General features: G+C 43.2%; 1 protein-coding gene across 1 annotated transcript in view; it reads right to left on the reverse strand.

The window, feature by feature from the left end:
- The window catches only part of CLASP1 (cytoplasmic linker associated protein 1), a 321,194-nt gene extending 295,762 nt beyond the window's left edge, over positions 1 to 25,432 (reverse strand). The window contains exons 1-2 of the mRNA XM_083153636.1: positions 25,277 to 25,432; positions 18,521 to 18,996 (exon numbers count right to left, since the gene is read on the reverse strand). Of these exons, the coding sequence (XP_083009762.1) occupies positions 18,521 to 18,715 (195 nt within the window). The 5' untranslated portion in view covers positions 18,716 to 18,996; positions 25,277 to 25,432. The remainder of the gene's footprint in view (positions 1 to 18,520; positions 18,997 to 25,276) is intronic.
- Between the last annotated feature and the right edge of the window lie 1,965 nt (positions 25,433 to 27,397).

Consider the following 27,397-nt stretch of genomic DNA (forward strand, 5'->3'; position numbering starts at 1 on the left):
CAATATCCTAGCCCGAGAAGCCCTTTTTGTGCAAAGCAATGACTGCCCTTTTACTTGCAGATAACCATGATACTGGTTAATTTGTTACGCTCCTGGCTGTTGCAAATTTAAAACAAATTCCTAGCATAAGCCAGTATTCCTGGCCAATAAAGCAGATTTTGATAACAAAGGAAGAACAATGCTTTCAAGCACCACCATCCATAATTTTAAAGCTTTCAGCCTGTTGTTCTAACTAAATAAGATTGACAGAGTGATCTCCAGCCTTGTCCTCATCAACACTATCACCTGAATTCATAAGATGGTCACTGACATGTCAGTTGGTCCTTTTGTGACAGGTTTGAAATGCAGGGGAAAAGTTTTTAGGATAAAGGACATGGTATCAAGGCTGGAATTTTTGAAGGTAGACAAAACCATCCTGCACAGCAGGTGGAGCAAATGTAACAGAGTAAGATTTGGGTGAAGTGTGTTCAAACTTAAATCTAAATTGCAGTGTAAAGGTGCCTACACATGGTCTATAATCACTGGCAATATGGTCGCTAAGCGACCACATTGCCAGACACCTTATCGCCGGGTGTGCACTCCCGTTTGTAGCCCCCTTATGATCGCTGGTTGCAGGAGCCATTTACGGTGGGGTATCAACAAGTGATATGTGGGACTGGCTCCTCCCCCTCTACGCCCCAACCAAAATTTACACCAAACTGCAGGAAGGGTGTCCAGTGACACCTATTGAAATCAGAGAAAGATTTATCTATAAATACTAACTTTTCTCTTTCATGGGGTCGCCCCAGAGGTCCCCAAATGGACAGGAGAATGGAGTCCAGCAAACTGCCCGGCTGCATCGAGACTCAGGCGGCAAATTTATCAAAACGATAAAACCGGAGATAGGTATGTTGACCTGCCATGTCGGAACTTAACATAACTGCAAAGCGTACACCCTGCGGGCAGCCGCCGAAATGGGATCCACCAAATGTGTGGTATGAGCCAAAAAGGAAGACTAAATAGGCAGAGAAGCCGCAACATAATCCTGATGGATAGCCAACCAAAGATACCTGGCTAATGACAGTCTTCAAGAAGGCCAACCCTGCTTATTCGCATCATAGAAAACAAAGACGGAGTCCGTCTTCCTCAGCGGAGCAGTCCTAGCTACATAAAAAGCAAAGAGACCGCACAAAGGGCCTAATTCAGATACGTTAGCAAGGCTGCATTTTTTGAAGATGGACAAATCCATGATAGACTGCTGGTAGGGCAAATGTAACACATGCAGCTCATAGAAAGCCTGAAGGGTAATGCCTCAAACTGGTAGCTGGACAAGAGAAATGTGATTTAAAGAAACTCCTGATGAGGTTCCCAGATGGGAATGTGGAGGTACGTGTCCTTAATGTCGAAGAAAAAAAAAAAAAGGCAATATTTCTACCTTTTCCAGACCCACAATCACTGGGAAAAAAAGATTCTATCTTGAATTCAAAAACCTGCAGATAGGGATTCAGGGATTTCAAATTCAAAATTGGCCTGACTGAGCTGTCCGCCTTGGGAGCCACAGACAAACAAATAAATATCCTGGTTGCGCTCATGAGGTGGAATCACAACTCTTGCCACCAGTATCCTGTTGTCACATTGGCCCTTATTCTGGTTGGTGCGGTAATATCCGTTCGTGCAGCCGATGTTTTGTCTCTGCGCATGTGCGAGCGGGGCGTACGGCCAAATCCCGCATGAAATGTGAACACTCCGAACAGGGGGTGGAGAGGGGCGTGAAGGGCTATTTGGGCTCATTACCATATGCATACGCCCCGCGTTTCATGGGCGTTCCCATGCAAACGCTGGGCGTGCGTATGGTAATGCAGTCGTGACGCACGTGTAGGGGGCGGACATATGACATCGCCGGATGTCAGCTGCCCGCCCAGATCCCTGCTTTTGCACGGAAAAATGTCCGTGTGGTCTGAGGTATGGTCTGAGGTTGCGGGAGCTGGTGGACCACTCGGTCCTGCATTCGATGGTCTGCGATGGGGGAGGTTCCCTGAGATGGAGGAGGCGTCTTCTATGAAAAATACACGTGCGGTCCGTTTGGCCAGCTTCTTACCGCGTACGGACGGAGTTGCCGATCCATATGGAAGGCGGGGTTTCGCACGCACGGTCCTGGCCGCATATTCGGATCCGGCCGCACCGATCAGAATAAGGGCCATTGTCATACTCTATTGCTTTCTTAGCTACTAGAGTGCCGGCTAAGGCATCCCAGCTTCTATTGCAAGCCATTAAAGATCCATACACACTTGCCGATTTTCAGCTGAAATCACCTAGTGTGTATGCCCCCCAGATTGCCGACTAGCGATGATGCGTGCTCCCGCATCATCGCTAGCAGGGTGGTTCATCTGCTTTTTTACCAGCAGATGTAGCGATGATGGCAGTGTGTGTACACTGCTGGGCTAAAAGATTAACCACATTCAGCCCGGCGGACCACCTAGCCAAGCTATTTCAGACACACTTCTAAAAATGCATAACTAAATATAAACGTAATATGATGGATCTTACAGAAATGTCTACAGCTCTATTTTATTTTGCATTGTAAGTAAATGCATACATTTTAGTAATCTGCTGTAAGACTTTCCACTGGATTACACTGCTGTGCTGATTTCATCCATAGGAATTTCATGCCGACGTCAACATAAGCACTGTTTGGGCACAGAAAGCCAGAAAAACATGTTCCAACAATTAGCCCTCTGTCAAAATCTCTGAGGTTTTCTTCTGCAGCTGTACCAAGAAAATGACTTGTCTGTGTAGCATTAGAAGACAAGCCAATGCCCCTTCTGGAGTTTCACGCTACTCAAAAAGATCTAAACTCAAAAAATGTAAATTGTTATATAGGTTACACAAAAGGTATCTTAGGGAGCCCATATATACGCTGCTATTTGCGGTTGCGATGCATATTCCCGCACAGATCCCATCGCACAGGATTAAAGAAGTATGTGCTGCACATACTTTTTGAATTAGGTTCCGATCTCATCGCATGCAATTTGAGTGCGATGGGGACCAAAACACACGCAATTATCGCAAAGGGGATGGGCACCTTTACTTTACATTGACATCTTGTTTAACCCTTTGCGTGCCAAGTGAATTTGTCAAAATAGGTGTGATAATCGCAGAGCAAATATTTTTATTCATCATAATAACCTGTAATGTTTACCTTATATAGGAAATGTGTTTTTTAAACATTTTTATTGGAATTTCGCGACACTGGCATTTTTTGCGGATATTATGCACATCTCACAGAGCTATTGGTGATAAAAGGGTTAAGCATGATTATTCTTCCTAATTTCACCTGATATCTTTAGGCATCAGGAAGCTTTTGCTAAGAACTAAGATTATTTGTACAAACAAAAAAAAAATATGAATTATATGACATTTCTAAATAACAAAAACATTTATTCTGAATAGTAAACAGCAATAAATACAAAAGAACACTGAATGTTTCCAAAAACAATGAACAAATTAATAGATGTTGCCCCATTTTAAAAAGGTACAGATAAAAAAACACAAGCTAAAAATGTCCCATGCTCTTCCCATAACAAAGTACAAGTCTTTCTGAACATTCTCCTTTTGTCTCCTGAAAAATGAACACATTTCTATAACTAATAAACTTGATTCCCTGGAACCTTCAAATTTGGATCAGTCTGAAATACGGTATTTCAGCCCAAGAAATAAATTCTGACAGATTTATTGCATTTATGAATGCTGTAACCCAGGGGTTCTCAAACTCGATCCTTGGGACCCCACACAGTTCACGTTTTCCAGGTCACCCATCAGGTGCACAGCTGCATTCGTTACTCATTGACACATTTTAAAAGATCCACAGTGGCACTAATTATTTCACTTGTGATTCTGCAAGGAGTCCTGAAAAAAAATGCACTGTGTGGGGCCCTGAGGGCCGAGTTTGAGAGCCTGTGCTGTAACCTGTGTAAAATGTTCATAGGTATTCAATATGGTGATTTAAAAAAAAAAAAAAATCAACTTCTTACAAGTATAGCTATAATTAGCAGGATGCAAATAAAATAAAACTGAATCCAAATAAAATTATTAAATTACCTCCAATGTCTCGACATTAAGTAAAATGCGCTTAATTACTAGGAATGTAAATTAAACAGTTCCACTAGGCTTCCATATGTAAAATCAATTATACAACACAGTATTTTTGGAGAATTATAGTCCCACAATACAGATACAATAGAAACCAGTGACTGCACAGCAGTGACAACACAGCAAGTGTTAGGGTCCTCTCCAATCGGCTAAATAACACTATAAACTGATGTACTGAATCATCATAGAACACAAAATTACAAACCAGTTATTAATCCTTATATGGGCCAGGTGTGCTGTTCTACAACTCCCCAACCTAAAGAGTGGCCCTGCCTGTTCTCATTTTTTAGGTCCTGGGTTGGGAATGATTACCGCCCTAAAATTACTACTTATGCAGCCAGCCAAGAGGCTGTGTAGAAATTACCTCATAAAAACAAACCTGTTTTCAGGTAAGAGACCATTTGTTTCTTCTTATGTTACTATATAAAGTACACAGATTAAGGGGGAATCACTTGTGAGAGTCTCCCGTCATGGAGATGCCCACCGGGCCCTATTCAATGCGGTCTTCCCCGACAGCATTGATCAGGGTCTCTCAGCAGAACGAGCCCAACATCACTAGCTGTCGGGCTCGTTCTGCTGAGAACGACCGGGAAGTGACGAGCTGCCGGCTGCAGCTCGCCTCTTCCCGGCCACGCCCCCTGACAGGGTCACGGTGGTCGAGCAAGCTCACATTGAATACCCCCCTAAGTCTGAATACGATAGCATTACAGAAACCCTAGACAAAGCAGCAGGTAGAAACGATAGTACAAATGGGCCTGGCCCTAGCAAATGCCTCCTGACTGCCCATCACTCTACACACTTTGACCAAGCAAAGGATAAGCAGATACCAAACATAACCTTTCAGAGAACAGAAGACTTACCAGCCCCTAATAGCCAATACAGAGCAACAATCAAACCAATAATTAGCATTTTAGGAGGAAATTTAATTGTTAGAAGTCGTCTTTCACACATGTGACAAAGCATATTCAATGGGGTACATTAAGTGTTTTTTGCGAGCAGTGCTGACTGCTTGCTGTCACAGCTCGCACGGTCAGTGTTCAACTGACCCCCCTGAACATGCGGTTTCCCCATCTCTGGGCTTTTGCAGTGATGGGGAAACGGTGTGTGCAGCCACTAAAACAGTGAGGCACGCGGCTAATTGCAGCGGGCTCCATGCATTAGCCGTGAGCCTGACTGTTTGGGGGAATCCTCGCCAACATCTGTGTTCCCCCAGAAGATGAATAGGGTGAGTGGGGTTAAACAGGGGTTAAACGCATTGAATATGGCCCGTTTACAGCTCATGTCAGGAGTGACCAACTGCCGGCACCATCATTTTAGCTCACATCCCCTGGTGGTGGCAAGTTGAAAAGTTACCAGGAAAAATGGAACTTTGTGTTGTGCCCTTTCGTCTAGTCCGGTTTAGTTGCTTTTCACAGCTAAACAAAATGCGGTACTTGTGAGTTATCCGGGCGCCCGATTTCAAAATCGGGTCGGATCGGGACATCGCATCGCATGCGACCATCGGATGCGATGCCCCGATTTTTCCATAGGAATCAATGTTAAAATGGACTGAGTCCATTTTAACATGGAATTCAATGGGAAAAAGGGGTCCTTTTCATACCCCTACTATCCAAGTGGGCATGGAGTTGGATATAAACCTGTGGCGAGCGTAGCGAGCCACCGAGCCCGAAGCGTGGCGAGCGTAGCGAGCCCCGCGAGGGGACACGGAATACCGTCCCCTCGCGGGGCTCGCTTCGCTCGCCGCGCTTCGGGCTCGGTGGCTCGCTACGCTCGCCACAGGTTTATATCCAACTCCATGCCCACTTGGATAGTAGGGGTATGAAAAGGACCCCTTTTTCCATAGGAATCATTTTAACATTGATTCCTATGGAAAAATCGGGTCATCGCATCCGATGGTCGCATGCGATGCGATGCGATATCGCATCGCATCGCATCTGATTGTATGCCTTAACTTAAGGCATACAATCAAAAAATCGGGCGCCCGGATAACTCACAAGTACCCAAAATGCTAATGAGCATGTTCGCATGCATCAATTGAATATCACCCCTGCGATCTTCTAGCAGTAACAACTGAATAACCCCCTAAGACCTACACATTCCTTGCAACAGGAATTGGAAGTTGATGCAATTTCACTTGGTATCTGGACTATTTGTCTACAACAAGAAGATAGACAGCCATTGGGGCGACAGTGCCATTGGGGCGACAGTGCCATTGGGGCGACAGTGCCATTGGGGCGACAGTGCCATTGGGGCGACAGTGCCATTGGGGCGACAGTGCCATTGGGGCGACAGTGCCATTTGACAGTCAAAAGGTCGACATGTTTTTTTTTTTTTTTGCAAATACCTCCTACTCACAGGAAAACACTCATGTCTTTCTTAACATAATAGGGGTTATCCAATTAGGCTCCATAAAAACACCAGGACTGATACACGCCAAATGGTTTTTTTTTTGTTTTGTTTTTTGACTACCCAAATAAATCACCCGCTAAAAAAATTTCACCGAATACAAACAGGAGATCTAAGCACTCAATTGTTTAGATGTCCATGTCCCTTTTTTTCACATTTTTTTATTAAAAGGCATTTCTTGCATTTTTTATTAACAAAGTAAAAAAGCAGTATACATATTTAGCAGTATGACAAAAAAAATTGTAATGTATACAATAAAGAACGGTATAAAAGCATGGGGACGCAACATAATAAAGTCAGCTGTGAAATCAAAGCAAATGTTGGACTGTGGTTTTTTTTTTTTCAGCAAATATAGTAGAAACACTTGGAAAAAGAATCCAGAATACATATTATGACATACAGCTAATAATAAACATTTCATTGTTTTTAAATAATAACACTGCTATATCAATATAGAAAAGAAAATGGGAGAGAGGGACATATGGTAAAAATCTGGTTCATCTATGAACATTTAAAAACTGTACAGCTATATACAACATCGGTGGAAATGTTGATGTACTACGTTTATTTTCATTGTAAAGCTGTATTTTAATGCCTCAATACAATATAAATATATTGGGGAAAAAATAGGACTTCTGTTCATACTAGAGAATACATGTCATAATATACACGAGAAATATGCATAACTCCTTCAGTTAAGGGCAATTTGTCCACTTAGTGGAGTCAAATAATGAAAGAAAATGGTGATTTTGTGAGAATTCTACAGAACCAATGAACGGGCCACATTTCTTATAAAAGCATAAACCATTACTGGGGAGAGTAGATTACAGTTTTAGGTACTTGTTTCCTATCTGGGCGCCCAGGTTTTCTACGTACGGCACCGTAATGAAATCGGATCGCATTGCATCGGATTCGGTACTCGATGATGTACGATGGTATACGATGCGATCCGATTCGATTTCCCATAGGAAACAATGTGAAATGGCTCAATTTAGCCAAATTATCATAGGAACAATAGTAAATGGGCCAAAAACAACCCTGAACATTGAAATGTCCCCCCAAAAGAAGTTGACGCCACCCCGCCATCAACGTGAACCCGAAGCGTGGCGAGCGCAGCGAGCCCGCGAGGGGCGACGGTACGCGTCCTCCGACCTTTTCATGCCCTACTATCCACTAGGGCGTGGAGTGAGAATAGAATAGTGTGGCGAGCGCAGCGAGCCACCGAGCCCGAAGCGTGGCGAGCCCCGCGAGGGGACGCGGATACCTTCACAGGTATCCGCTGCGCTCGCCACGCTTCGGGCTCGGTGGAAAAGGTCGGAGGACGCGTACCGCCGCCGCTCGCCACGCTTCGGGTTCACGTTGATGGCGGGGTGGCGTCAACTACTTTTGGGGGGACATTCCACTGCTCTGTGGTTTTTTTTGGGGTTTCTGGCCCATTTACCATTCTTCCCTAGGCTGATTTGGGTAAATTGATCCATTTAACATTGTTTCCTATGGGAAATCGAATCGGATCGCATCGCATCGTTCAATATCGTGTATGTGTATTTGTGGTATCCGATGCGATCCGATTTTTATACGGAGAATAGCATGGTGCGCAATTAACTTAGCGGGCGCCCAGATAGGAAACAAGTACCCAGTTTTAAATAAAGAATGCAGAGTTATTGTGTGCTTAAGGGTTTCAGCCTAGGTGAAGACTTCACAATCCAATTTATACGGATCAGCTTTTTCTCCAAATTATGTACAATAAGGGTATAAGATGTCTGTGCGTGGATGGGATAGCCAGTTTAGAGAAGTTTAACCTCAACATGGGGTTAAACTTCAATTTGAGGTGTAATTAAAATTTAGAAACGATGAACCAAAGGTGTTTTATACCAGAAGTTTAACATTTTGGGTCAATTCCAAAATCAATGTATAAATAGTGTATTCGGGGAACCACATTTGAAAAATTATCAGTTTCAGAGGGAACCATGTTTATTCTCTGTCCAGGAGATACATGCTCTTTCATAGGAGTTTCTTGTATCTGTGCTGAGGGGATGCGGTCATTTGGTCCACAGTGAAAAAGGTAGACCACTATTGGTTGGCATGCTTAAAAGGTAGACACAAGCAAAAGCTCAACTTGAGTTCTTCGTGAATTTGTAATGTTCATACTTTACCATCCCTGTGGCCATAGAGTGAGAATAGAATAGTGTGCCAAGCACACTACACTAATACATGTCGACACAGAAAAAACTCATGTCGGCCTTATGCATGTCTATCTTTTTAGTGTCAACCAATAGTGGTCAACCTTTTGACTATCGACCTAGACACTGTCGACCAAAAACGTTTACCAATGCTGAGTGTATGGATTTTAGAAGGAGATCTTTAGTGAGTTCCTTAAATGTTATTGACTGAGAATAGTCTATCTCCCATCGAAGGAAATTTTGGGTCCAAAAATGATCCTCAATAATAGAATATCCCAATAAAAAGGAAATGCAGATGAAAGAAAGCAATAAGGGAGTTGAGGGGGTCTGCATCTAAAGTGGTATTATAAGAAGGTGGTAATGATTGAATATAGCGTCATCTGTAGACACATGAAAAAGTCTGATTGGGAGATATCAAATCTGGCAGCGAGCTCTGAAAATGAGATCAAAATACCTCCTAGATTAAATACATCCTTGATAGATAAAATATCTTTCATCTGCCAATGTGAACATTTTAATAGATCAATAGCTGCTGGAAAAAAAAGGGATGACCACAGACACTAATAGATTTGGTATGCCCGGGTTCCTCTTAATAGACTTATTTACAGAAACCCCTCCCCAAAATAGGTATCACAGAAAAGAGGGTCAGAGAGAAATAACATATAATCAATCATATCATATCAATCATATCAAACACACTCAGCATCTAGTGAGACCAAAAATCTGCATCTGGACGTCCCTGAGAGGTCAGCCAATGAGATGCCTAAATTACCTGGCGAATATTAGCAGAGGAATGTCTACCTATAATAAAGCCTGTCCCATCCGGATGGACAATGGAAGAAGAGATTAAGGGGCAGATTTATTAAGCTTGGAGAAGAGATAAACTGGAGATAATGCGGAGAAAAGGTAAAAGGAGATAAAGCACAGCCAATCAGCTGTGTTTGAAAAAGACAGTTGGAAGTTGATTGGCTGTGCTTTATCTCCTTTTACCTCTTCTCCGCTTTATCTCCAGTTTATCGCTTCTCCAAGCTTAATAAATCTGCCCCTGAATTCTATCCAGCAGTATTTTTGTGAGCAATTTATGATCCATGCTTAGAAGGGAGATAGGCCTGCAAAAACTGGGGAGGTGGGAATCCCTTCCAACTGTGGTAATGAACGAATAATGGCAATGTTAAAATACTGTGGGATGGAGTTGCATTATAGTACTGAAACTGCAGTTAAAAGGGTTGTAATCCGAGAAAGTAAGATTTTATAATATTTGCCAAATAAACCATCCAGACCAGGTGATTTCATTTATTTCAAATGTTTGACAGCTAACTCGACCTCCTGTGTGCCAACTGACGGGCATAAGAGGGAAGTAGCCTCAGATGCCAATTCTGGTAATAGGACATTGTTTCCTCCTGTAAATCATGTGGTGATTAAGAGTAAATATCTTTAAAAAATGCACTAGAGAGACCTGCAATACCCTTACCGGAAGTGGCTTAAGAGTTATCTGGGTGCTGCCTTAATAGATTGGATAAGTGAAAATGGTGAATAATTAATAAAGCAGAGTAGTACCCTGTTTTGTTGCCAAATTTATAGAAACCCTGATCTTTATAAAAAGGTGTGTTTCGATCCCAGAAGAGGCCAACAACCCTCAGTTTAATGTCATTGTAAAGAGATTTATTTGATGTAGAAAGAGAAGTCTCATATATTGGTAGGCATCAGTTAATTAAAGTTAATGTAAATTGAAGATTTTTATATGATGATTAATATTTATTTTTTCCTTTGCTTAACCTATTGAATAATATAACCTCTAATACAGCTTGTAAAGATTGCCAAAACAAAAGGGGGTGCCTGTCAATAACAGACAAATTGGAACTCCTCCCAAAAGGAGCAGACATATATTCCTTATCAATAGGGTGTAGTCATTTTCAAGTGTCAGTTAATGTAAGTTGATTTGCAATAAATGGTATACCCATATTGGGTTGTAATTTTAGTATGTGAAGGTCAATTAGAATCCATATATGTGGAGGAAATAATATTGAAATCACCTCCTAAAATTAAACGGCTTGAGATATATGGGCTTAATTATGTAAGTATATTTACTGCAGATAATTAGTGTTCACTCTAGGATTTATTTATTTTTTAGGGCAGGGTGCTAATGAGTCAAATGGTGTAGTGAAATCCGTAAAAGATGACCCATCAAACACCCTTGAACGAGCTGGGTATAACAGGGCAAATTACCTACCATCCTGTGTAAGTTTTGAAAATATTGGGGTAAAAGCCATCTAGTACCTTTTGTACTAGATGTAATCTAGAACAAAAAGGTACAGAGCACATTACACCGTATATGGGCACCTTTACAGCTTTAATGCAGCAGCTTTTGCTTTAACTTGATAAGTGAGTAAGGGCTGGGCTGTTTCTCTCACAGACTGGACAATGGTCATATATGGGAGAGGTAAAGGAGGGGTGGGTGCTGGTATGTGTGGGGCCTTTTGGGTGCTGGAAAGTTGAATGATCACCTGCAAGAGGGAGATGGTGCTAGTCCAGGAGTGTGTGGCAGTCATCTTGGATCCTGAAGCGGGGGCTTTCCTGGCATCAAGCTAGACAAATATTTGCCCATGCAGTGTCTGCTGTGTGCAGGGGGCATTTAGGAAGGACGTATATTGTTGTGGGTGAGCCAATGAAGCTCAAGCTGGGTAGAACAGCTGATCAGTAGCAGACCTATGCTGGGAGTCACCTTAAATCCACAGCGCTGGAACCGGAAGTCCTACCTTTTTTTTTCAATTTAAGACTGCCATTTTCAGAAAGGCGATATACTAGACGATATTTCCTACTACACCCCACCACTGTTCCATAATTTTAGACATTATTCATCGCTACAGACCTCTTATGTTAGATCTGACCTATTAATGTTAGATTTGATTGTCAGTTTTATTAAGCGTGTGATATGTAAAACAGGTAAAAAGGAAAATAAGTTGTGTAACAGGAAGAGCATTTTTTAGTTACTTCAACCTACCACAAATGAAGCGATGAACAATACAGTTCTGTTGTCCCTAAATCTCCTGCTAACATAAATAATCTGATTAATAGGCATAGTAATGTAACATCTTAACTATAAGCAATACCAACATTTGTGTCCAGTAATGTAAAAGAAGTTAAACATTATGGACTGGTATTGAACAACGGGTCTACTATGGTGAATACACAGGGGGGGTTTTCAGGTATGCAATGGGAAACAGATTGCACTTCAAGAACAAGGACCTAGCTTGTAATGAAGAAATTTACAGACAGAGAAGAGTCAACAGTAGCCAAACACACAAACTATATTCATTTCAGTCACCCACTTTATGTGCCATTACTTTCTGCTAGTTAGAGAACAAGGAATTACCATTCCCACTGAGATCATGCGAATAATTACAGGCTGATACCAAGTATAAAACTATTATATTTCTGCCTGAACCTTAAAATCCCCTTATGAACCTGTTCAGCGATTGCCTTCCTAACAAACTACAATAAACATTTGGCATTAAGGTTAACTACACCTAAAGAAAAACTGCTTCTATGACCACTCTATCGGAGTCAAACACATATGTAACAAAATGCAGCTCTTAAATTAATTGTTACATACTGTGCTTTATATGCGCTAACACATTTATATACCTACAATATATAAGCAGGTAAATCATTCAGCATCTGAATCACAAGTTCATGCAAAACTATTTGTTTCAGCGGAGTAGGAATATAGGGCAGACTTGCATAGATAACAAGCTGCATGTACTGATCACCACAAGATAGTCTGACATTCGAGAAATAAAGAAAAACAGTTTACTGTTTTATAAAGAAATAACTTCCTAGTTAGGGAAAACACACTCCTGGGTCAAACGTTATACTTCAATGTCAATGATCAGTTTAACCGCTAAAATAAAATACTCTACATTAAATGTTGCTTTCTACCATGTCAGATTACTTGTCAATAAAGCAGATTTGTGCCTGTTAATCTTGGCAGTCCCTAATCCTATGCAAAAGCCACATTTCAAGACACGGGTTTCAAGGCATGTCACAACGGCTTAAAAGCTGCTCACACTGAAGACTGGTCTGCTCTGCAGGCACTTGCAGGTGTAACTCGGGGTATGCTTGCTACCTGTGTTGTATGCCCAAGTCACTGGAGTCAATTTTAGCGGACTCTTTCAAACCAAAAAGTAACCCAAGATAACTTGCCAATAACCTGTGCTACTGCGACAGTGTAAAAGGGAGGGATATTCCTATTATATATGGGACTCACACCCCAAAAGGCCTCATTTACAATGCCAATAATGCTCTAGGTAATGCTTTCAAATTACTGTATTTTTACACAAATAAAACTGGTAGAACAATAAGGGGCTAAAATAATTAATTATGGGACAAAGACAATAAAATATCATTCTATTAATCACAAACTGAACAGCAGCACAGCAATTACAGAATGTACTATGTCAAATATATCATTTTATCTCTAAACATTTCTATTGCACAAAGAATAAATGTAAATGAACAATAATACCCTTTACCACCACTGCCGGGCGCTTAGAGAAGCTCAGGTAATAACATGATGTGAATGTGTTCCGTACATGGGCTGGACCCACAATTTTTATCTAAAAGGGCTAATAGTATTAGAATGCTTTTAAATGATTCAATAGTATCTTTTAACAACTAAAGGTGCCCATACACAGTATAATTGCTGGGTGCGATGAGATGCGCGCTCCCATCACACACCTCATGCCAAAGCTCAAAAAGTATGTGCTGCACATACTACTTTTTGTACTAGATCTCATCTCATTGCAAAACCTATGTGATGCGATCTAGTCCAAATTGCATACAATCATCAAACGGTGTATGGGCTCCTTAACAATTCCTGCAAACAACAAACGGTACTCTTTACTTAGAACGGCGCCCGCGATTAGAATCGCGGGCGTCGGGGGTAAAAAAATCGCGTTCATCGCGGGTAAATCGCGGGTACATCAAAATCTGGTGCCCGCGATGACCGCGATTTTCCCATAGGGAACAATGTTAAAAAGCCTGATTGACCGCGATTTTACTGTAAAATGCCTCAATGGCCACGATTTTACCATAGGAATCAATGTTAAATGGGCTACAGAGCCCAAATAGGCACAATTAACCCTTAAATGTCCCCACAAATTTTTAACGCCACCCCACGATCCACGACAACCCGAAGCGTGGCGAGCGCAGCGAGCCCGCGAGGGGCGGCGGTACGCGTCCTCCGACCTTTTCATGCCCTACTATCCACGTCGGCGTGGAGTTGAGAATAGAATAGTGTGGCGAGCGCAGCAAGCCACCGAGCCCGAAGCGTGGCGAGCGTAGCGAGCCCCGCGAGGGGACGCGGATACCTTCACAGGTAAACGCGTCCCTTCGCGGGCTTCACAGGTGTCGGCGTCGCCACGGACACCTGTGAAGTCCGCGAGGGGACGCGTATAACTGTGAAGGTATCCGCGTCCGCTCGCCACGCTTCGGGCTCGGTGGCTCGCTGCGCTCGCCACACTATTCTATTCTCAACTCCACGCCGACGTGGATAGTAGGGCATGAAAAGGTCGGAGGACGCGTACCGCCGCCCCTCGCGGGCTCGCTGCGCTCGCCACGCTTCGGGTTGGCGTGGATCGTGGGGTGGCGTTAAAAATTTGGGGGGACATTTAAGGGTTAATTGTGCCTATTTGGGCTCTGTAGCCCATTTAACATTGATTCTTATGGCAAAATCGCGGGCATTGAAGCATTGAATGGAAAATCGCGATCTGCAGTAAATTTAACATTGAACCCTATGGGAAATCGCGGTGATCGCGGGTGCCGTTAATGTACTACTCGCGATGCCCGCGATCACCGAGATGGGCGCCGTTCTAGGTAAAGAGTACCCAACAAACTCCACCCATGACAGCACAGGTGAATGAGTTAGTACAGAACGGAATTTATTGTAACAATTTAGACTCAAGCATTCATTCATTTCTACTTTAAATCCACAGGTTGCCTGAATAACTAACTGGTAGCTCTTGAGGACAGGTTTGGCCATTCCTGCTCTACAACAATGCCATCAATTTGCACTTGGATACAGCAAACAGAATCATCAGACAACTATCCAATATATTTGCTGGTACCAAGGGAGGTAAAAAGAAAAACCCTTTTTGGGGGCACTCTTCAATCACAGACCCATAGTGTATGGGTTGATACTAGATTTAAGAACAATTTTTAATAGATATGCATTAAAAGATATATGGAGGGGGCGTGGCTTGGCCGGCAATGTGAGCGGGTGCGGGGACTGAAAGCTCTGTCCATATCCTTCTAATATATCCTCCCCCGGGACCCGTGGAAGCTCCATACCTGTTACCCCTGGCTCTGAAGTTACTCCTGTCCTCCCTGCACCACTTGTGACGCTTTGGGGTGGATCGTGGAGGCTTGGGCGGCTGGCTGGCCTGGTGAGACTCGTGGGCCCTGTTTCCTGGATGCAGGGGCCATTTTAGAAGCTCTGGTGGATATGGCTGGGTACCGGCATTTATGCTGCTATACTAACCACTGTCCTCGCGAATGCCGCGTGTCGGGAGGGCGGACCGGTGAGAGCGTCTGGAGACCCTCTGGAGGATTAGCAGGGGGGGGGAAGCGGGAGTTGCTTCTATTGAGGTGCGCTGCTTTGCCACACAGAGGGGCTGGCGCCATCTTGCTTACCCGTCCCCTGAGCTGCGGTGCCCTAGAGGAAAATAACTCCTAAATGCGCTGGGCTCAGCGATATTTCTGACTACTTGGAGCCTGCAGAGAAGGATATATGCCTTGGTAAGCAGTTGATCCCCAACATTTGGCATCGGCTGACCTTTGTTTGTACCGAGGCTGGATACACTGATAGCACCTGTTTGCCTGCACGTCAGTATCTAGGGTAACTGTGTCTGGTTATTTTGAATCCTGTTCTATCGGACTACTCTCAAGCTGTGGCTCTAACACTTATTTGGTGATGTGCTAGCCATTGCCTTTTTTTTACATGACTATATCGCAGCTGGGAGTGGCTCTTATTGTTAATAATCGCACTCCTTTACTGTGTGCTATAAATGAATATGGATCTATCCGTTCAACAAATACTCTTGGCAATCCGGGCCTCCACTGCCAGACTTTTACGTAAGTTTGAGGATGTACGCTGTGATGACCCTGTTTCTTCCTATCCTCCTGTGGATGTCCTGGAGGTTGGGGAGACTATGGATGATGGCCTGCTAATATCCATTCTGTCTGGGAACTTTGCTCCTCTTGTGCTTGCTCCTGATATGCGTCCCTTTCAGGCTGACCCTTCATTCAAATTGGCTTTGGACTCTGTAGATGTCTGGGACCTTTTGCCTGTACTCATTGAATACTGCCCGATCTTTCCGCAAGATGCTAAAGCCATGTCTCATACTATGATCTCCCTATTTTGGCTTGGACTTGAGGACAGGCCGGATGGACGAAATGCACAGTACTACTTTTTTTTAGATGGCCCTTTTAGTGTGCATATCCTCTTCCTCAGTTATTCTTATGATTGATATTTCACTGATGATGTCCGAGCTTCGCGTACTTCATTTTCACTGATGCTGTATATCTCCTGGTTCTCCAATATGTGATACTCCATTATGTTATGCTTACATTGATTGTGGAAACAGTGAATTTATTTTTTTTCTCTTTTGGTACTTTTCTTGAGAGAGCTTCCTTTTCATTCATATGTACCAACGGTTTGAGTTCATTGCCCTCGGTATATATATTCTGCTAAAATATCCTGATTTGGGGGGGGAGTTGGGTGAGATAGGTATAGTTTAGGTAGTTAGCAGGGTAGTAGGGGGATCCAGGTACGCCTTAGTTGGGGGAGGGTTGTACAAGGTGGGGGGTTTTATGGGTGGGTTAATTTGGGTTTATGGAGGGAATATTTAATTTTATTAGAGATAGTGGGTTTAGGTCTCACGACAGTTGACTATATCTTTGATACACTCCATATTTCTAGTCCTGTAGTATTATTTCTATTATTGCTCTGTGTTTATGACCCACCATTCTTTATTGATGCATGTGCCCGATTGGCGCCTTCGGGCTATTGCACTATATCCTTAGCAAAGTAGGGGGTCAGTACTGCCTAGTATACATATATGTCTATATCCTCCTGTATATGTTTTAAATAATACCTATTGTCATGCAGTATCTATTCTTTTGGTGTCTCTGTCGGGGTTTTTGCACCTTGTTTATTTGTTAGGTTATAAAAATCCAATAAAAAACACTCAATTAAAAAAAAAAAAAAGATATATGGAATCCAAGCAGCTTAGATGATTAACTTTAAAAGGCTATTTGCAAAAATATATAAAGTGATGTTTGCAAATGATGTTCCCTCAGTGTACCCAGATAGTGATCCTCATTTTTGTTTTTATACCCATTATATAGGTAATTCTGTTTTTTGCATGGGTTTTCAAAGATGGCGGGTGCTAGAATGAACACTAAACTATGATAACATAGTTAGGCCTTACTTATGGTGCTCACACACTAGAAAGATCTGCGATCTCAAAATATGCACATAAATCCTGAAATCTTTTGTCTTCAAAGATTTATCTTAAGATCAAATGTGCGTTCCAATTGATCTTTTGCTAAATCTTCTGATCTTTCATGCAGCATGTAAGACCAGAAGATTTAGCAAAAGATCTGCAGGAGTGCGCATCCGTTCGAAATCGTCCGATTTGCATAAAAAAAAAAAACAACGGATTTTTGTCTAATCGGTCGGAAATCTGCCAATCGTCAAAAAATCTTTGTAGTTTGTGTGTGCGAAAAACAGGGATAGTCTCAAACATTTTCTCATTTAGCTTCAGACTATTCAGCTTTCTGTTGTAGGGTAATCAATTGTTTGTGTATGGGTGTGTATTTGGTCTGCCGATTGGTGGCTATTGCACCAAACCAATGAATAAGGACAGTATTTACTTGATTGCTTCTTCTTTAAATTTGTGTGTGTCTACATAAGATTGCGATACAAAGAATAGTCGTGTAATTGTGACATTATGAGTTGTGCTTGATGCAAGCAGGTTTGGAGACGTAGCAGTGGCGTGGTGACGTGAAGAAGCGATAGTGGGAAGGCTAATTCAGAGTTACTGAAGTTTTATATATTTCTTTCATATTTTCAGAGTGCTTTTCTGATGTTAGTACTGTACCAGCATTTCAGGATTTGGATGGTGCTAATTAATGGGCGCCCAACAGATAAATGCAAGTGTTTTGGGTGCCCATTATTTAGTGCATTTGTCACGCCCAAGAGAATACCGTGTACTTTTCACATAATCCACACTTAGAGCAACAACTAAATTGCTTTGTCAATCACCCATTAAGTAGAGCCATCTGAAAACATGTGACTGCCCCCTCCCCAAGAACTAGAATGTCACTTATATCCACACCTTGAACAATGCCCCCTATTTGTACTTTTCCTCATCTATTTCAGTGTATACCCTATGCAGATGGTATACAATGCTGCCTCTCTGTAAGTGCTAGATATAGAGGGGGAGAACTAAAGAAGAAGCTGAAATACAGAAGAACTCATTATAAGATATTTAAAAAGCTGCTCACAAACACTGCAGAATATATACTTCAGCGAGGAATAATTCATGTCTAGAATAAAACATAAAAGAAAGTCTGGTGCAGGTCCGGAAAATATATGGCTGTAATGTTACCGTTCGGAAAAGTGTGCATGGAACTAGTCTCGCTGACCTGAAAACCTGTGTCTTAACCCATACACATACTTCCTGTTGGAAGCTAATATTGGAGGTAAATACAGTGATGACAACCAATGACAAACTATTTCATACCTTGTAATTGCTAGAATTCACCCATGAAGTAGCAAGCAAATCAACCATCCGGTCAAGAACCGTCTGGTCCTGTTCAAGATCCGCCGATTTCTTTTTGTCTGAAAGGTACTCTATCATATCGGGTCCCACTTGGAGCCGCTTGCCAACATCCTTCTGCTGTAGCTGAGCTAACCAGTAATCCATTCCCTGCTCCATGGCTAGGGGGTGTTAGAGCGCACGCTAGGAATCAAAATGCAACCTAGAGGGCAGTATGTCACAGATCCGTCAGTGTATATATCCTCGTGATCTTCAGTTATACGAAAATCTCTGTAGAGGGCTTGGCCGTCAAAGATGCAATCCTGGGAATGAAAGCAATTTACCATGTGTCTGGTGAGCAGCTGCTGTGATATTAAAAGTCTAATTTAAATATGCAGCAATAAGGGGATAGGCACTAACGTTAAGCTGCTTGTCCAGCGGTACATAGTTCTGCAGAATGTCTGAAAGAGACAGAAAGTCAGAGTTAAAAATAGAACATTTGGCTTTGTTTTCACTTAGATATTAATAACCAAGCTTAATACGGTCTATTTACTGAAAATAGCACTTCATTAAAGATTTCTGAATGAGATTTATTAAAAGAGAGGCCACTTTAAACTGCCAAGGGGTAAAAGGTCGACCTACAGTTTGGATCTGAGCTCATTATAAATCACAGCATTTGTCCACAATGACGTTATACAAAATGCTCAAGTATTTTGGATAACGGATTATTCCATATTTCGGAATATTTTTATAATTAAATTATGTATCTTGCATTTATGTTGTACAAAAACATATAAACTTCCACACAAATAAGTTTTATTTGTGCATGAAAAAAAGGTTTAAAAAACATGAATTTCAATGCTAAGCAATCATTTTTCTTAAACATTTTTACTGCCAGTTACATTTCATGTCCCCAGCATTGCTTTTGTCCCAAAAAAAAGTGTGTGTATAGATAGGATAGATATATCTACATACACAGTAGTAAGCCCGCTCGAAGCAAAAGCTTTGAAAGCTCGTCTGCTACCTACTGTGTTCATGCACCAAAAAGCTCTGCACTCACACCTTTAACCCAGGCATCTGTTTGGGTGCCGTTTAGAGAGTACTGTAATGAGTCAGCACTCCCAATTACATACCCAGAAATTGCAAAAGAGGGAAAAACAGCACTTACTAGTCTTCTCATGAAAGTATAAGTCCAGAGTTTAATCCAATCAAAACAATAGCCTGCCAAAGTTTTGGTCCTGGTGCGGACCTTTATCAAGGTGATGGAAATACAAGCAGCAGTAAACAGCAAAAAAACAATGGGGTAGGGTCCCAGTACCTCATTGTTGGTTTACTGCTGCTTGTATTGCAATCGCCTTGAAAAAGGTCCGCACCAGGACCGAAACGTTGGCAGGCTATTGTTTTGATTGGATTAAACTCTGAACTTTCATGAGAAGGCTGGCGAGTGCTCTGTTTTTCCCTCTTTTGGGATATCTGGGTGTAAATTATATATATATATATATATATATATATATATATATTAACTAGTTATGGCAGATACATTATTCTATGGTATCCGGGTAACTAAGAAAACATTGACAAAGGTCTACATGAGCTAAAACTCGACATGACCATGGTCGAAACAGTTTTTTCTTTTTTAGGGGGGAGCGCATTGTTGACTCTCTTATACTTTATCACACATAGTGTTCATTCTAGCACTGGCTATCTTTGAAAACCCATGCAGTTCCTCTTCCCTGCCTGGGGTGTCGCTGTCTGCTGTGGTGTTTCTAGCACAGTTCTGGTTTGCATATCAGTGCAGATATACAGACCACACTGTGCTAGAAGCACTACAGCAGACAGCGACACCCCAGGCAGGGAAGAGGAACTGCATGGGTTTTCAAAGATAGTGGGTGCTAGAATGAACACCAATACATGTGGACTTCGCAAAGCAACGGTAAAAATGTGCCAAGTGAGGCACCTGGCCCAAACACATCAATCACCACCAAATTAACATTAAAAAAACTCAGTGCCAACCTTTTGCTTGGGTCGAGCTTTTAGTATCAACCCACACATTGTCTGTGAAATTATCAGCATTCTATTTACAAGCTCGATGCCTTTGACTATTGTTATATATTTCAGCAGAGGAGAGTCTGACTACCATGTACGTCACTGGGATGATGGACAGACAAATTATAAAAAAAACACATAGTTTCCAAAACGAACTTTTTTTTTTTGCTAAAACCCTACTGGGACATCTGTACCTGGCACTACTGGGTAAATGACATGTAACAATCACTAAATATGTGCAGGGACATGATTGCTTGGCATTCAAATTCCGTGTCAGAGATTGTACACAAACTTTGTTTCAGAACTTAAAACCTTGTTTCATGCACAAATAAAATATATGTGTATTACATATGCTTTATGTGCTCATACAACATGAACGCAAGATACCTCATTCAAATATAAAAATATTCCAAATAACGGAATAATCCGTTATCCAAAATGCTTCTGGTCCACAGAATTTTGGGTAAGGGATACTCAACCTGTATATACTGGTGAATGTTATTAAAAGCTCTAACAAAGTCTCCCGAAGCCACTGGCCCTGAAATCACTAATGGAATACATACACTTTTATCTTAACCAAAATGCAACTATAAAGTGTATCCAGGCCTTTATCATCTCCCACTGCAACAAGGTACAAGCTCCTCCTACTTGGAAGTACTTTCATCTATCTCTAATTAAAAGTAACGCTCACCATTTGACTTTGTTAAACTCTAAAATTGTTAGCAATATCATTTAGAATTGATCTGAAATTGCTCTCTCTCTCTCCTGTAATTCCCTCAACACCTCCTCATACAATTCACACTCTCTCTGGAAATACTCTAGCTTTCTTAGATCTCTTTCAGATCTTCACCTCTGGTATATAAACCCCTCTCACTCCAACCGGGTATGCGTCATAGGGTTGACTGGATGAAGGTCGATATACATTAAGGGAGGTATTCAATGTGAGGGTCACACACCAGTCGAGCTTGCTCGACCGCCGTGACCCAGTCCCGTTCTTGGTCAGCTTGACCGAGAACATGCAGGCGGGATTCAATGTCCCGTCTGCCGGGGAGCGAGAAGGGTGCATGGGCGCGAGTTGCGGCCGGGTAGAGGCGAGCTGAAGCCGGCGGCTCGTAACTTCCAGGCTATTCTGGGCAGAATCAGCCTGACAGCTTGTTCTGCCGAGATACCCTGCTCAATGCGGGATGCAGTTACGATCCCGGCGGTCGGGATCCTGGCGTTCAGAATCCCGACGCCGGAATCCCGAACGCCGAAATGCCGACACTTTCTCCCTCCTGGTGTGTCCACGACACCCCTGGAGGGAGAATAAATTAGTGTGCCGAGCGTAGCGAGGCACTGGGCCCGCTGCGTGGCGAGCGCAGCGAGCCCGCAAGGGGGGGGGGCGATCCACGTCCCCCCCTTGTCGGCATTTCGGCTGTCGGGATTCTGAACACCGGGATTCAATACTGAATCCCTCAATGCTGTCGGGGAAGACATCATTGAATAGGGCCCAACGGGAGATGCTCGCCAGTGATTGACTATCCCCTTAGGTTAACCACTAAAGGTCAACAGTGCTTAGGTCAACACATAAAATAGGTCAAAATGGGTCAGGAAGTCGACACAAGCATGAGCTCGACAGTGAAAATGTCGACATGAGTTTTTAGTTTCATAAGTCAAAAGTGTACTGCTGCACTCACCCCGTTGACCTTAGTCATGTCGCCCTATTTCAACCTAAGCCCTGTTGACTTTTAGTGGATAACCTAATGTATGTCGGCCTTCATAATGTCGACCTAGCGACCGTATACCGCAACCAAGGCTTCTCCCATGACACTACCTATGATTGGATTTCACCTACGCCTGATCAGACTTTCCTACAGACTTTAGTTTAGGCACACCCTGGCACCCTCTCTCTATGGGGGCCTTTAAATTACTTGTAGGGTTTTAGCTCATGGATTAAGTACATAGAGCCATTAATGTATGTCCAGCCCCTAACAAGCAGTAAACCATATTTCCGAGGTTATTTGCAATTATTCATTTTATTTATATAGTGCTCTTTTTCCCATAGAACTCATTCCAACTGTGGTACCCGGCAACTAGACCAGAAGCACTAGTTAGCAATGATTTATATCTGCACCTCAGGAGGGTATGACCAGAAATCTGTATTAAGGGCACCCATGTGGCTGGATGTGGGCAATAATCTAAGTAGCACTGGGAACTAAGCGAGCTCCAGCATCATCGCTTACTGACGCCACTCATCTGTTACCCGCAGATGACTGACAGGATGGACAGACTTCTGTAGCATCTTGCTATATAAAACTGCGCACACCCTGGAAAATCCCTCAGTGTGTATGCACTGAGGGATTTTCCCCATCACAAAGTTTAAAATACATATACACACCTATGAGCCCTTTGTTGTACTGGAAAATTGTGTGGGAGGGGGACCAGCATGGATCACCTGGAGGATAATGCTATAGCAGGAAACGCAGGAATCTTCTGCCTATAGCATTATCTCCCGGCTGGTTCAGCCTGGTGTTGGGTTACTGGAAAAACAAAGGGCTTATAGGTCTAGGTCTGGTCATACTTTTTTGTTGGAGAACCCAACAAAATTTTACATTTTCTAACCCAAGTAAACCCCAACATGTGCACAAATCATATCAATCTGTGCAGTGCTTTGAATCAGACTAAAATAATACCAAACCAATGAGTATCACCATGAGAAGAAAAGAGACACACAAACACACTGTTCAATAAATGTGTGATCTAAAACATTCCAGCAATACCCAGCGTGCTTCTTTGGAAGACATATCTTAATAAATTTACCCCTCAGTGTGATTTCAGAACTGAGGTTGGAAAGCAAGGCAATGCCACTTTAGTATGTATTGAATGTCCCTTTTTAATGTGCTTTCTACTCTGCCCAATGCCATGGAGTACATGGATGCTTCATAAATCAAAAAGAATTATGATACCTTATAAGCTAACTTGCGTCTTCAAATTAGATGGTTCATTAAACTTTTAATAAATTGCTGTTGTGCAATTTAATTCATATGCTAAAGAAGATCACACTACATTTCCAGGTCATTTTCAGTGTAACAAATTAATCTTTAATACTTAAAACACTGAGGCTCAATGATTTACAACAATTGCAATTTTTGGAGCACTTTCTGTGTAAATACATGGGGCTGCTAGGACAGTTTCATGGTTATTATTACAGCCTCACATCACTGGGGTCAATGGTTCAATATCCACCATGTCCCTAACTGTGAGTTTGTATATTCTCCCTTTGCATGCATGGGTTTATTACGGGTACTCCCTTTTTCCTCCCACAATCCAAAAATATAGTGGTAGGGTCACTGGCTCCTAAAAAAAAATTAACCCTAGAATGAATGTGTGTACATGTGGTAGGGGATATCGATTGTAAGCTCTGCAGGGTACAGAGACTGATGTGAATGCTCAGTTATTCTCTGTAAAGCACTGCGGAATAGGTGTGCTCTATATAAATAACTGGTAATAAAATTAAAAAATAATATCTGAATATAGCAGTTGTTTAAAAACATTGCAGTTTTATTCAGAGAATATGACATCACCTCCGCTAATCAATAGGGATCTTGGCAGACGACAGCAGAATTGCTTTTAGTTTGGAAAAGACAGACCTTCAATGCTCCTGCTGCAGATCCTAAGACTCCATATTTTCCTTCATCATGCTACTGGGGCCTATAGAGCCAGCTGAGCATATCCCATGCAACGCTCTGTGTAAGCCATAACTAAACATAAGATAAACAAGCAAATACAATACTCATCATGGGACAATAAAGAGCAGGTCTATGTAACACTCTCTAATCACACCTTGTTCTCTGCAAATCTGCAACCAAACCCAGCAATAAAAGGCAGCTGTAATCCCTAATGACAAAAACAACTTTGATCAAGACATTGGAGCTTTAATCGTCAATGTGGCATTAAAGCACACTTGCCCTGCATTTAAAAGTATATTATAAACAACCAATGTTCAGCCTTGTAAATTCTATATGCAGACATTTGGAAAACATTTGACAGGCGGATTTGTCCAATGTTTTCATGAATCAAACATAATTGCCAGACAGCATTAGTGATTCTACTAAAACTTGTATAAATATGTCATCTACAATGCACAACTTCAGCACAAACACAAGAATATAATAGATTAGTGATATTACACAAACACCTGCTGAAGTGCAGGGACAGCGCTACAGACGCAGACTGATATAATACCAAGCATAGGTGCAGACATTATAGGAGATTGTAATTTCTGCTGGGCAGTATAGCATATACAGATTTACTAGTGTCACTGCTCAGCTGTCAGCATTGTAACTATACATAGGGCTGCTGACACAGCTCAATACCTAGTACACTATAAATACACTATACATAGAAAGAGCAAAGAGGTGTCTAAATAATTGTACTACTCAAAGTACGAGCGCCATAGGCAAAGATACAGTGCGTATGTGTGTATGTATATATATATATATATATATATATATATATATATATATATATATATATTACACATACGTTTTGCTGCTAGTACTACGCCCAGGCCTAGAGGAAGGGCCGCATCTCGGAGCTACAAGGCCGGTGCAGAGCTACTGGCGGGGCTCCGTGTGCTGACGCGCGGTGCTCACAGGCCCGACATTTAGGCTTAAGGCCCATGGTGTCCCACTGCCCGATTCTTCATAGCTTTACCTGACAGGGTGGTGACGAGGTGGCCACACTCAGTGCTACAGCAGCCGGCTGTCCCGCTGCTCCTGTCCCCGCCGCATCGCTCCACTCTGTCCCAGTTCGTCTACGTCCGACTCCCCGCCCCGGCTGCTGAAAGGAACCGTCACTGCGCAGACGCTGCCTCCCACACCATAGAGAGCATAGCAATCACCGAGACGACCGGCGCCATCGTGCGGGGTGCAGGATCCCTGAGCGGCCATTTTTCTTCTGGGCAACTGGTTTGCACTTCAATTTTTATTATTTTAAATAAAAAAAATAGAAGGCTCTTGCAGCTGTATGATTATTTCTTACTTACTGTTATATATAATCTTATTTTATTTTATGTGATGCTTTATTAGGTTGTCACATATAATATTTAATTTCTATATAAATATATAGCCGCAACCAGCGGCGGATTGGGAACTAAAAGTAGCCCTGGACAAAATTCTAGAAGTGTGGGTGGGAGCAATTCCAATGTAGGCGTGACCAACACCAGAATACATCACTTCACCTTTGTGGAAGCCAATGGCAGTCTAGTGACCCCTAGACCTCTAACTGCTGTGACAAACGACAAACCTTCACATGTCACATAATAACCCACCAGTGGCGTAATCATTAATTCAGCGCCCCCTGTCAAAAATGTTGGAAGCGTCCCCGTCCCTCGTGTGGCCGTCACCTCCGAGTCCTGCCGAATCCCGGCTCTCCCGGCTACTGCTGCTAATGAGAAGGGACGCTCGGAAAATGGCTGCCCCTATACAACACACCATTTTTAAGGTTGCTGGAAGAGACTGCTGCCGTGGTTGATTCAGGGGCGTGCCCGGAGCTCTCATAGCAGCTGGCAGCCCCGGCTCTTCTACTTGCACAGCTAGATTCTATGAGCATGTGCATGGCATCTATTCAGTGATCATCGGCTGATTTGCAGAGCAGAAATTATCACTGCCTCCCCCAACCTATTCCTCCCACAGGACACCGCAGCCTGTAGCTGGGGCAGTGACCAATTAGCGGGACTGTACTGCTGTAATCAGGACAGTTGGGAGGTATGCATAAGTTTTGACAATTATTCCAGACCCTCTGCAGATATCACACTGATCCACTCACTCACCCTACGGCCTGTGCTCTATCACACTAACGCACCCCTTCACCCTGCGCTATATCACACTGACGCACTCCCTCACCCTGCGGCCTAAGCTCTATCACACTGATGCACTGCCTCACCCTAGAGCCTGCGCTCTATCACACTGACACACTCTCTCACACTGTGGCCTGCGCTTTATCACACTGACGTGCTTCCTCACCTTGTGGCCTGTGCTATATTACACAGATGCACTCCCTCACCCTGCACGATATCCCGCTACACACTAAATCGTCCCGCATCTGCTCTCTATAATGCTGATGAACCTTGTGGCATGTGTTCTATTATGACGAGCACCCTAACCCTCCATCCTGACCCCCCCCACAGGATAATGCTTAACCCTCATACCCTGAGGTCTGATCCTTAAACCCCCCCCCCCCCTCAGCCTAACACTTACCCCCCCACTCCCTGAGCCTACCCCCCCCCCCCTCAGCCTAACTCATTCCCCAAATATACACAGTATATTGCATACCCAGTGCAGTCTGGCTGGTTCTGGGAAGGCCTGGAACTGTGGTTACACAGCAGCATCTCTTTTCCTCTCCAAGTCCTTTCCCTCTGGCCCAGGCAGCAGCAGCCATCAAGCCATATAGCTCCGCCCCCCCCACCAGGCCACGTTTAGCCCAACCCCCGCCGGGTCCCGTGAAGCTCCGCCCACACGCTGAGCACAGGGGGGGTGAGTGCTGGCCAGTGTGGTGGGGGGCTGTTTTGGGGACCCCAGTGTCGCTGGGCCTGGCTGCCGCTCTCTACTGCATGCAGTGCAGAAGGGGGAGCGGTGGCCACAGTGGAAGGGACGGGTAGTGGGTGCCAGCAGGGTGGAAGGGGGAGCAGCGGGCAGAGAGGAAGGGGGAGCTCTCTGGCTGTCTGTGTGCGGACGCTCAGTGACCCGCCCCGTCAGCAGCAGTTTTGGGCGTGCCCCGCCGTTAGGGGGGGGGGCGCCCCGCCGCCCTGCCAAGCACCCCCAATCACCCCCAATC

The sequence above is a fragment of the Crinia signifera genome, chromosome 7, assembly GCF_055691185.1.
Source record: "Crinia signifera chromosome 7, ASM5569118v1, whole genome shotgun sequence".
Lineage (NCBI taxonomy): Eukaryota > Metazoa > Chordata > Amphibia > Anura > Myobatrachidae > Crinia > Crinia signifera.